The 12,895-nt window shown below is 37.5% G+C and overlaps 1 protein-coding gene across 2 annotated transcripts in view; it reads right to left on the bottom strand.

Moving 5' to 3' along the window:
* Positions 1-12,895, bottom strand: part of parp4 (poly (ADP-ribose) polymerase family, member 4) — a 140,600-nt gene that overhangs the window by 17,275 nt on the left and 110,430 nt on the right. The window contains exons 28-31 of one of the 2 annotated variants that reach the window (XM_060826065.1): positions 9,440-9,520; positions 6,999-7,094; positions 6,050-6,178; positions 2,456-2,578 (exon numbers count right to left, since the gene is read on the bottom strand). In XM_060826065.1, the coding sequence (XP_060682048.1) occupies positions 2,456-2,578; positions 6,050-6,178; positions 6,999-7,094; positions 9,440-9,520 (429 nt within the window). The remainder of the gene's footprint in view (positions 1-2,455; positions 2,579-6,049; positions 6,179-6,998; positions 7,095-9,439; positions 9,521-12,895) is intronic. The other variant, XM_060826067.1, reaches the window with a different exon arrangement.

Genomic DNA, 12,895 nt, shown 5'->3' with positions numbered 1-12,895 from the left:
CTGCACCTTTGTTCCTCCTGGCAAAAGTGAATAATTTCACACTTAACCACATTATATTTATATTGCCAATCTCTTGCCACTCACATAGCTTGTGTAAACCCCTTAAAAGCCTCTTTTCATCCTCCCCACAACTCACATTCTCACCAATTTGTATAATCTGCAAATTTGAAATAATTACAATTGGTCTCCTGATCCAAACCATTAATGTAAATGTGAACAGCCAGGGCACAAGTTCTGACTCTTTTGGTACCCCACTGGATGCAGATTCGCCAATCTGAGAATGACTCATTTATTCCTACACTCTGCTTTCTGACTATTAATCAACTTCTCAATCCATAATAGTATATTACCCAAATCCCATGTTCTTTAATTTTGTTAATAACTTTTTGTGTAAGATTTTTTGGAAAAACCTTCTCAAAATCCAAATACACTACATCCACTGGTTTATTCTTATTGACTCTACTAGTAACATCATCAAAAACCTCCACAGCATTTGTCAAACATTATTCCCCTTTCATAAATTCAGATTAACTCTGTCCAATTAGACAATTATTTTCTAAATATCCAGTAAACACATCCTTTATGGTTGATTCCAGCATTTTCCATACTAATGATGTGAAGCTAACAGGTCCTTCGTTAGCTGCTTTCTCTCTCATTCTTTTCTAAAGTTTTTGGATTACAATGGCAATCTTCAAATCTATAGGCACAGCTGCAGAATAAATACAAGCTTGGAAGATGGTTGCCAATGGATATCTCTGAGACCATCTATTTCAACACACCCTGGTGAAGGTCATTGGGCCCTGGGGATTTGTCAACTCTTCAGTGATGATTGAACAGCTTATTAGAAGAGGCCCCACAAATATCCCCATCCTCAATAATGGTAGAGCCTAGCACGTCAGTGCAAAAGATAATGCTGATGCATTTGCAACAATCTTCAGCCAGAAGGGCAACGTGAATGTTGCTTTTTGACCTCATCCAGAGTCTCTGCATTATAGATGTGAGTTTTCAGCCAATTTGATTTCTTCCACATGATATCAAGGAGTGGATAGACACAATGGATAATGAAAAAGCTATGGATTCTGGCAATAGTCTTGAAGATGTGCTCTAAATCTTGCCACATCCCAAGCCATTAGCAATAACCTAATCACTGATGGCCAGTTTAGATATCACAAGATGAGAATGTCTGCCCTTGAAATCAAGGCTGCATTTGACTGAGTGTGGCATCAAGGAACCTAATGACCATCTCCAACGAGAGAGAATCTAACACTTTCAGTATATCATCACTGAATCCGCCACAATCAACAATCTGGTGGTAAGCATTAACCAAAAACTGAACTCTATCAGCACATAAATATTGTGGCTAACAGTAGAGATCAGAGGCTTGGAATTATGCAGTGAGCAAATCCCTTCTAACTCAAAACTCTGTCTAGCAACTACAAGGCACAAGTCAGGAGAATGTGAGAACACTGTCCACATATCTGGATAAGTGCAGCTCCAGCAATTCTCAAGAAACTTAACGCTGTCCAGGATAAAGCAATCCACTTAATGGGCATACCCTGCACCACAAATACACAGTAGTAGAGTAGCAGTGTGTACCAGCTACACGACATGAGGTAGCAAAATATGAAAGCTCTTCCATCAGCACCTACTGCCTCTCTAGAAGTATAAAGACAGAAGGTCCATGGCAGCAGCACCACCCACAAGTTCCCCTCCATTCATATACTAACCTCACTTTGTACTTATCACTGTTCATTCTCTGTTGCTGTAACTCCCTTCCTAATAGCACTGTGGGATTAACGAACTCACACATCACCTTCTCAAGTGCAAACAGAGATGGGCAATAAATCTGGCTCAGCCAGTGATGTTTACACTCTGTGCATTAATTATAAAATCAGATAGTAGCTGCTTTAGCATTGATGATAGTTGGGAACAATCTGTTCAAAAGACACCAGCATTTATAAAGCACTCTCCATGACACATTACACTCTGCCTAGAGCTCGTACAGTACATCCACTTCCATTTATTTCAAAACTTCAAGCCATAGCAATTCATCTTGATGTGGTACAAAGTAAACACTTTGGATAGTTTGTCTGTTAGGTGCCTCATATTAACTTACATTGATTGAAATAGAACTGATTATTGAGCACTGTTTTTAAATGAGCAAATATCACTCATTTTGCAACACATTGATTAGAAATATATATACACCTAAATGCCTTTCATTTTAAACTTTTAAACTGAAACAAGGATTTAAATGAAAGTCACTGAAAAGAATATAATCAATGCATATGGCAGCCAGATACGCAACTACTGATTTTGAAGTCTGAGTGTGGGCCATCTGGAAGACAGTTATGGCAGGCACTGAACTGACCAAACTGGATAAAGTACTTACTCTCCTGCAATTTCTGAGTCATCCCATTATTTAACTACTCGAGCAAATACACTTTACACTCACTTTCCTTGAAGCTCCCATTTTGAGTTGATTCTCCCAGTCCATGTATGGCAGAATATCCACACTTTCTTTTACAGTAAGCTCCGGAATAGATGGGCCGGAGGGTAAGTCTTCTTCCTGCTTGTACTAAACAAAACAAGAATGGGTTGACATTAAGTTTAAATTGCTGATGTAAATTGAATGATGTCAAGTATAGAAATATACTTACTCTAATATTTTGAAAATTTGTTACTTGTTTAATTTAATTTTGTTTTAGATGCCAACAGTAATAATCATGTTCAATTCTCAGTAACACCGTTTGAATGCTCAGTTGTAGTAAAGACAGTGAGCCTTTATCTTGCTTTATTTTGTGTTGATAAATATATGGCATAGAATTTCAAAGCTCAAAAAACATTATCATATGGAAAGAACACACTATTTAGCATTGGATCTCCAGAGTTCTGCGTGTTCAATTAGAAGAGCCTATTTCTGTGTAAGCTTGTGGCTATATGATGTTCTGATGCTATGTGTAATTCACACTTTGCAGTATGAAACCTTAGTTTACTCTTTGACAAAAACGAAGTAGCATGCAGGGTTACTGTGGATCAGAGAAGGTTTCAGTTCACTTTAATGCAGCTACTCAGAAGCATCTCAATGTTTACCAATAATTACATCAAATGTTTCCAAAATGATTCTAAAGATTTAGATTACTTACAATGTGGAAACAGGCCCTTCGGCCCAACAAGTCCACACCGACCCGCCGAAGCGCAACCCACCCATACCCCTACATAACTTTAGCTTCCACTATTCCATTTAGGGGTTCTTGCTACTGATATGCAATTTCTTCTCTTACCTCATTATGACTTTTGGACTTCAGTGTTTTCTGACTGCTGCTCACTACAAGACACTACTGCTGGGGACTGAGAATATAGCTAACTACCTAAATGCCAAGCAACAGAGCCCTTGTTCTCACTTTCCTAAAGTCCATGTTAAGGCCCTGTAAACTGACATTCCACAGGAGGTCTTGTGACACTCGGTAGCAATTCCACTTTGTTCGGGTTCCACTCTAGGGACTGTTGACCCATAAAACTATGTTCATAACATGGCCAAATTGGTTGATTATCAACCTTCAGATTCTTCCATTAAGCAAATGGCAAGCATTAAGAATGGGAGAATATTCTGGTCAGCTGGAACAATGTGGTAGTTGTAGCTCAACAGCCTGCCCAAGTTAAAAGATTCCAGACTCAAATTCTTATTACATGCTGTCCTCTCTGGCAAGTGTCCTCGTCACTTTGAGAGAGTACTAGAGAGTCAGAATTAGAATGTTTGCATCTGGGTCAGATAAATGTCATGAAGGATGTCGAAGTCTAGAATATAGTGATATAGTTTAGGATAGGATGCTCAAAACATTTACTAGAATGGTGCCCAGAATAATGGACTTCAATTACATGGGGAAACTAGAGAAAGTTAGAACAATTCTCCTTAAAACATAGAAGGCAAAGAGGAAATTTAATAAAGGTGTTCAACATTATGATACATTAAACAAGGAGAATGTGTTTCCATTGTCAGAAGGAATGGTAACCAGATGTGAGATAATTAGCAAAATAACTCCTATAGAGATTGGAACAATTTTGTTTATTCTGAAAGTTATACTGGAAGTACAATCCTGAAAGGCTGGTGAAGCAGATTCACACAACATACAAAAGAGAATTGGATATATATTTAAAAATGAGAAATATGAAGGCCTATGAAGAAGAATAGCTGATTGAATTCATTAGGTACCTCATTCAAATAACTGGCAATATTATGCTATGCCAGTAGCATCAATCTGTAGGTACTGCTGCAGAATAAATGGAAGCTTGATAGATGGTTGCCAATGGATATCTCTGAGACCATCTCTTTCAACACTCCCTGGTGAAGGACATTAGGCCCTGGGGATTTGTCAACTCTTCAATGATGATTGAACAGCTCATTAGAAGAGACCCCACAAATATCCTCATCCTCAATGATGGTGGAGCCTAGAACGTCAGTGCAAAAGGTAATGCTGATGGCATTTGCAACAATCTTCAGCCATAAGGGCGACATGAATGTTCCATTTTGACCTCATCCAGAGCCTCTGCATTATAAATGTGAGTTTTCAGCCAATTTGATTTCCCACATGATATCAAGAAATAGCTAGACATAATGGATACTGCAAAAGCTCTGGATTCTGACAACATTCTGGCAATAGTCTTGAAGGTGTTTCCCAGATCTTGCCACATCCCAAGCCATTAGCAATAACTGATGGCAACTTTAGATATCACAAGGGATACTTAACTCCTGACTTCATTACAGCCTTAGTTCAAATATGGACAAACAGCTGAATTCCAGATGAAAGGTGGGAATGACTGCCCTTGAAATCAAGGCTGCATTTGACTGAGTGCGGCATCAAGGAACCTAATGACCATCTCCAACGAGAGAGAATCTAACAATCGTCCCTTGACTTTCAATATATCATCACTGAATCCTCCACAATCAACAATCTGATGGTAAGCATTAACCAAAAACCGAATTTGATCAGCACATAAATATTGTGGCTACAAGAAGTGGTCAGAGGCTTAGAATTCTGCAGTGAGCAAATCCCTTCTAACTCAAAACTTTGTCTAGCATCTACAAGGCACAAGTCAGGAGAGTGATAGAATATTGTCCACATGTCTGGATAAGTGCAGCTCCAGTAATTCTTAACCCTATCCAGGATAAAGCAATCCACTATAATGGGCATACCCTGCACCACGAATACACAGTAGTAGCAGTGTATACCAGTTACACATCATGAGGTAGCAAAGTATCAAAGCTCTTCCATCAACACCTACTGCCTACCTAGAAGTACAAAGACAGAAGGTCCATGGCAGCAGCACCACCCACAAGTTCCCATTCATTCATATACTAACCTTACTTTGTACTTATCACTGTTCATTCACTGTTGCTGTAACTCCCTTCCTAAAAGCACTGTGGGATTAACAAACTCACAGATCACCTTCTCAAGTGCAAACAGGGATGGGCAATAAATCTGGCCCAGCTACTTTTGCATTGATGATAGTTGGGAACAATCCGTTCAAAAGACACCAGCATTTATACAGCACTCTCCATGACATGTTACTCTCTGCCTAGAGCTTGAACAGTACATCCACTTCCATTTATTTCGAAACTTCAAGCCATAGCAATTCATTTTGATGTGGTACAAAATAACACTTTGGATAGTTTGTCTGTTAGGTGCATTGCCTCATACTAACTTACATTGATTGTAATGGAACTGATTATCAAGCACTGTTTTAAAATGAGCAAATGATCCTATATCACTCATTTTGCAACACATTGATTAGAAATATATACGCCCAAATGCCTTTCATTTTAAAATTTTAAACTGAAACAAGGATTTAAATGAAAGCCACTGAAAAGAATATAATCAATGCATATGGCAGCCAGATACACAATTACTGATTTTGAAGTCTGAGTGTGGGTCATTCGGAAGACTGTTATGGCAGGCACTGAACTGACCAGACTGGATAAATAACCTACTCTCCTGAAATTTCTGAGTCAACCCATTACTTAGCTACTCGAACACCAAATACTCTTTACACTTGCTTTCCTTGAAGCTCCCATTATGAGTTGTTTCTCCCAGTCCATGTATGGCAGAATATCCACACTTTCTTTTGCAGCAAGCTCCTGAATAGATGGGCCGAAGGATAAGTCTTCTTCCTGCTCGTACTAAACAAAACAAAACAAGAATTAAGTTGACATTAAGTTTAAATTGCTGATGTAAAGTGAATGATGTCAAGTATAAAAACATACTTATTCTAAAATTTTGAACATTTGTTATTCGTTTAGATTACTCGAAAGGTATACTTAGAAATCAATCCTGAAAGGCTGGTGAAGCAGATTCACACAACATTCAAAATAGAATTGGATACATACTTAAAAATGAGAAATATGAAGGCCTATGAAGAAGATCAGCTGATTGAATTCTTTAGGTGCCTCATTCAAAGAACTGGCATATGATGCTATTCTGATTTATTTCCTGCGTTGTATGATTCGACAAGCATAATATAAAATCTGATGTTAATCAAAAAAGGAGGAGCAATCCTTTGAAGGTATGGGATAATTTCAATAAACTAAATGATTAACGTTATTGTTGATAATTTTAAAAGCTTATAAATATGAAAAGCAGTGATGACAGTCTTGAAGGTATAAAGGCTTTGACTAGCATGTGATAGCAAATTTAAGAGAAATAAAGATTGAAAAAAATTGCAAAAATGGTGATCTGAAAAGTGGTTCTCCAAAAATGTACTGCTTTCTGGCTCTGCACTGACATAGTGGATATGTATTAATAAAGTCTACCATCCTGCCAGCATGACCAGTACCCCAGGTAAAACTGAAAAATCAAAACTCCTTGGCCCAAGGGTGAAAGCATCATTAGCAAAGATCAGCAAGAACAAAACTATAGTTTCCACACATTGATTTAGGAATACAAGAGTCCTGAAAGTTTTAGGTTAGTGTTTGTGTTTTTGTCTTGTTAAATTGTACTTACCCTTTCTTCAATGGCTAGAAAACTAGTAAACTGAGTCAGAATAGAATATTCTTTGCTGAGTTCAATGATATATGATTTCAGAGTGGACTTCTTCATCTAAAAAGGAAAGATGTCAAGATTATACCATCACCTTTGCAAAGTCATCTATCCTGTAGGCACAGTGCAACAACTTAGAGAGATGAAACAACTTCAGATTTTAAAAAAGCATTCCGGATATGAAAATGTTAATTTTTTCACTGATAAAAATGCTGCATGAAATTGGAGTTTCAGTTATGAATCATATTTATTTTCAAATTCCTAATTTCCTAAGTATTTCAACAGAATTTTGGTAGTCTATTCTCATTGTAATTCTCCAATTAACAAAATAGATTGATTTCATTTGGATGCTGCCAATGTATTGCACAGATGATCAGGATGATAATTATGTAAAAGTTAAAAAGCAGCCCACCATAATTTAGTTGCATTTCTATGCTCAGCAGTTTTCTCGGTTGTTTTTGGTTATATTGCTATTGTTAATCAGCAAGGAAGAACAGGTGAATCTTGAAAGCGCTTTTTGAATGTCTGCTAAATGCTGCTCCATGGTTAGATCAGACTCACATCGAGATTTGGTCAGGATACATCAATCCTTCCATCCATTAGAGATGCCTCAGTTGCCAGCTCATATCCCAGATTTTTGCAGAAAGCAGTAAATAAATCTGAAGTCCTATTTCATGATCCAGCTAAGTTACACTCTGATCTCATCTCACCTCCATTCTATGAGTGTTTTGAATGCTTTTTGGGGGTTCACATACAGGATATACTACTTTCTTTACTCTTAATAACTCCTACAAATGGCTAAGCACTCCTATTAACTAAAGGGTCTTTCATCTGATTAATGACTCCCTTTACAGTTCTCCTTGAAATGTTGCAATCACAAGAATCCTTTTCCTTGCTACATTTCAAACAAAATAGATCATTTACCTACAATTTCTTATTCTTTCACAGGAAAATGCTACAAATGAGCCAGTTTCTTTGCTTACTCAAGATTAACTTTGCATGTAGCCACCAATAAGTTAGAAATCAAAGACCCTGGGAGACTGAGTTACCTGGCAAAAGGACTGCATTTTAATCACTGCTCCTATATCATTATAGAGCGGACTAATGACTTCACCCAGACACAGCTGCAGTAACATTTTGCTAAAAATGTCTCATTTTTGCTTATGTATACCATTATTTTATTAATGATACTATGAACCTCCTTCAAACAATTTTGGACAGTGTATCTCCAATCATAATAAATTGCTGTTTGATCAACCACCTCACAATGTCATTTCCCTGTGACGTTTCAAATTGAATGAATGGCTTGATTCATTGCATTTTATCAAATACTTTAAATTATCTCCTAAAGGACATCCCATCCAGATAAATGCAAGTAGCTTGCAAACAAACTACATTTGATTTATTGGTTGGGGAAGCTTTTCATGGCGAAATCCCATCAATTGACATATCTGCATTTACACGTAATTTAAAGGGTCTCCTGGACAAACCTGGATGCTCTGCATTACACCCAAAATTTTGTTGCCTAATTATGCTACCATTAACCTAAGTCTTGAAAGTGCAAAAGTGGTACAAATTATTTCAAAATTAAATTTCATTCTAAGTATTTCATATGACATTGAATTCACTGTAGTCATCCACGTATCACTATTATTTGTTGAGGTTAGTTTAGACAGAGAATTAGATATACTTGCATGCATTCATAGTTAAGGGGGGTCAGGAACATTCACTCTATTGTGGAAGAAACAGTATGGTGTTTTATGCATTCATTATTTCTTACATATTCATATTAGTATCTGATGTTGTACTCAGTATTCTGTGGGACATGGCTAAACTTCCAGCAGCATTAAAGGACATTGTACAAAACCAATTTCTGCAGGGATAAATGCAGTGTTGTAGAGAACTGTAAGCTCTGTAAAGCCAATATCTTGGGCAGATACATATTTGGACAATACTGATACTGCCCTTTAATCCTCTCATTTTCATACCTTGAATGACTTTCCTCATCACGCCCAAGATACCTAGAGTTTCTCACTTCATTTCTTCATACAATCACCCACAACACTGATTGAAATTTACTAATCTCAAGCCTCCAGCCAAGAACCCATTCTTCTATTCCCCTTCCTTGTTAAACAAGGAAAACTGCTGACCTTAAACACAACTGAACAAAACCAACAAGTGCATATCACAGTGCCAGACAAGATTCTCACACACCACTGACCTTATCTTGAAGGTAGATCTTTATTGAAAAATGTTAATGACTATTGATGGCATGCAAACATATTACAAGTATGAACCATCCAAAAGCGGGACTAATACACCGCTGACTTTAGCACTGCCTCTGAACCTGACTTTGGGAGATATTGACAATTCACAAAATTAATATGATAAAAGATTGTACATACCTCATGTTCACTTTCATTTGTGTCCAGATTACCATGTTCATAATCTCCAATAAGAGCTTTTGCTGTCAAGCGGTGAAGTATCTGAAAATACAAGAACAATCCATTACTAGTGTTGGATATACAGCACTGCCTTTGAAGATAGTTGCTGAGAATCAATTGCACATACACAGGTGTATACACAGATCATTCCTGGATGTCATTTGCTAGAACCAACAGCTCAGGTCCAACAGTATAACTCTGTGCATGCGCAGATGACCGACCACTGTATATTTGAACACTTGCATTAGTATCATAAACTATTTATCAAAACACTTCTTGATATTGAAAATTCCCAAGGGGTTATCTTAAAACCTTCCATTTTGCACTCCAATCACTTTCAGTAATAAACAACAGGCTAAGCATCAGCTACAACCCTGCACTGCATCCCAGGCAGCAGCCCTTTCTATTTTGACAGATCTCCCTATGGAGGGGATGCTCTGGTATGCTGTAACTCCATTCTGGTGGGTAATTACTGAAACCTTTGTAACTAGAATATTTCACTGTTGCCTATTGGAAAAGATAGTGAAAGACTAATGCATTTACTCACTGAAGAAACATGTAACCAGTTGAAGAAAACATACATTTTCTCCAACTTCATAAACAAGCAAACTCCAGGAATTATTTGCAACATATTAGCACTTAGAGGCTGGGCATTACACAAGAGCCTTCTGAAGGAGGATCACCAGACCTGAAATGTTAACTCTGATTCCTCTCCACAGATACTGTCAGACCTGCTGAGATTTTCCAGCAATTTGTGTTTTTGTATCTGACTTCTAGCATCTGCAGTTCTTCTGATGTTTCACTCCAGAGTTTCTACCCTGTCAACATGCAGGCAGCTCCATCTTTATTACAGACACTTGCCACACTGTCACAGGCAGTGATGTAGCCTTGCAATGCTCCAATTCTGTGCATACACAAAGTACATCACCTAGTAGTAATGTTGGCTACAAATGCAGCCACTGATTACAGGGACAGGATATAGTTTATTTCATTTTATTTTAATTATTCATTCATAGGATGTGGGCATTGCTGGTGAGGCCAGCATTTATTGCCCATCCCTAGTTGTCCAGAGGGTAGTTACATGCAGGCTCGACCAGCTAAGGGTATCACATGAAGGCTAGACCAGGGAGGGTGGCAGATTTCCTTCTCTAAAGGACATTATTGTACCAGATAGGTTTTTCCAACAATCAACAATGAATTCATGGTCATCATTAGACTCTTAATTGCATTCAAATTCTACCACCTGCTCTAGCAGGATTTGAACCCAGGTCCCCAAAACTTTACCTGGTTCTCTAGATTAACAGTTTAGCATTAACACCATGAGGCCACTGCCTCCCCTTTAGCAGATGCAGAAACATCAATGTAGATTAAAACCTCTACTAGCATAACAAAAAAATTCACAGAATGTAAGCTGTTTGTAGTAATTGGTAAACATGGAAATAGCCAAATTATTGTAATGAATTAAAGATATTTTAAACAAGCTTTTCTTGGCAGAATGCTTCGAAATCTAGATTTAGAATTGAAAATCCAGAATAATGTGATAAAGTGCTACTTCAAAAGTTAGTGTGGAAAATTAAGACACATGGTGTTAGAGTAACGTATTGGCAAGGACATAAGATTACCTAGCTAACAGGAAACGGAGTAGGGCTGCACCCTTTAAGTTGAAATACAGTAACATCTGCACTTTAAATAGCTAAATTCCTAAACAAGTAAATTAATTTGTAGTTAAAAAAGTCAATTTAACACTAGAAGATTAAGTTATAATAGTTGCTGTGTTTTTTTACTAAGTATGGTAGACAACAGTCCAATCATATGATGTCATGATGATGCCATTGCTCTTTGGGCAAGAAAACAGCTTAGTCTAAACTTGCTGCTTGCACACTTCATTAATAAAACTCCTGCTGCTGTTTAACCCTTTGACCTCCTGGGCCTTCTTGGAAAATAAAAACAGTCTACTTATAGCACTATCTGCAGTGGACTGTCAGAGTGGAGCCAAGGAAGACACTGCCTGGAATTATTCTATATCCATTCTGTTCCGGAGGTGGCATTAACATAACTGGAATCAGGATTATCAAAATTCACATCCACTGCAAATTTTTCAATGTTGATTTTCTAGGTTTTTGGTTTGTGTGGGTTGTCACGTTCATCTCTAGACAAGTAGAACCTGTCTGATGGAGGTGCCTTTGCTCACTGGGCTGCAGGTCATTATTGAGGTTTTTGCTTATTCCTTGCTGAATAATGGCCAATGACTGGATTTAGACAAGTTTCATGATTGAAGATGAACATAGCAGATGGATTATAAATATAGAAAAAATCTAGGTTCTTTGGTGGGAAGGACAGATGTGCAGAGTATTTCTGAAATGGTGACAGGTTATAAAGCATAGATTTGCAAAGGGACATTCATGTCCCTGCCAACAGGCCACTGAAAACAAAAATGCACGTGCAGCAAGTTATTAAGAAGCAGAATAGAATATTAGCCTTTATTGAAAGAGGATTGGAGTACAAACATCCAGAAGTACTGATTCTTTATATAGGGAGCTTGGTTAGACCACATCTGGAGTACAATGTGGAGTTTTGACCTCATCTCAGGAAAGATATTATTTCTACAGAGGGAGTGCAACAAAGGTTCACTAGACTTGTTCTACAAAGAGAGATTATGCAAACTGGACTTACATTCTCTGGAGGTTTGAAGAATAAAATGTGATTGAATTAAACCTTACAAAGTACTTAAAAGGGATAGACAAATTAGACGCATGCACAATGTTTCCTTTAAAGGAGATAATTTAAAAGTAAGAGGGATGTTAATTCAGAAGAAATATAAAGAAATGTTTTATTCAGAGGGTTGTGAATCTTAGAATTCTATACTCCAGAGGACTGTGGAAGGCTTTCAGGATGATTAAAGTAAAAGTTGAAAGATCTTCGATTGTAGCGAGTTAAAGGGTTATGGAGATAGTGTATGGGTATCAAACATTGAAGTGATCGATCAGCCATGCTAGTATTAAATGACTGACACTTGTTCCTATGTTTCAAAACCATATTAATGCACATCTTATAATGATCAATGAGATTCCTAGAACTAATAATGTAGTGATATTAAATTAAACAATGCTAGAAGGGGCAATGTTAAATACAGGCTCCTTTACAAAAACAAATAAGTCTTGCTTCGGTTGTCTAGAGCTTTGGTGAAACCATATCTGGGGTACTGTTCAGCTTTGGTCTCCATACTTAAAAAGAAAGTTGGCTTGCAGTATAGCCCAGATTCAATATATTGCTATATTGCTACTAGGGATGAGGCCACTGTCCTAGATGTGAGGCTGAGTAAATTGGGTTTATACTCTCTAGAGATTTAGACAAATAGGAAGTGATTTTAATTGAGGCATACGAGAATCTGACAGGGCTTGACAGGGTTGACATTAA

The sequence above is a fragment of the Hemiscyllium ocellatum genome, chromosome 6, assembly GCF_020745735.1.
Source record: "Hemiscyllium ocellatum isolate sHemOce1 chromosome 6, sHemOce1.pat.X.cur, whole genome shotgun sequence".
Taxonomy (NCBI): Eukaryota; Metazoa; Chordata; class Chondrichthyes; order Orectolobiformes; family Hemiscylliidae; genus Hemiscyllium; species Hemiscyllium ocellatum.
The sequence above is the reverse complement of the archived record's forward strand: the minus strand, read 5'-3'. Positions and strand labels throughout refer to the sequence as shown.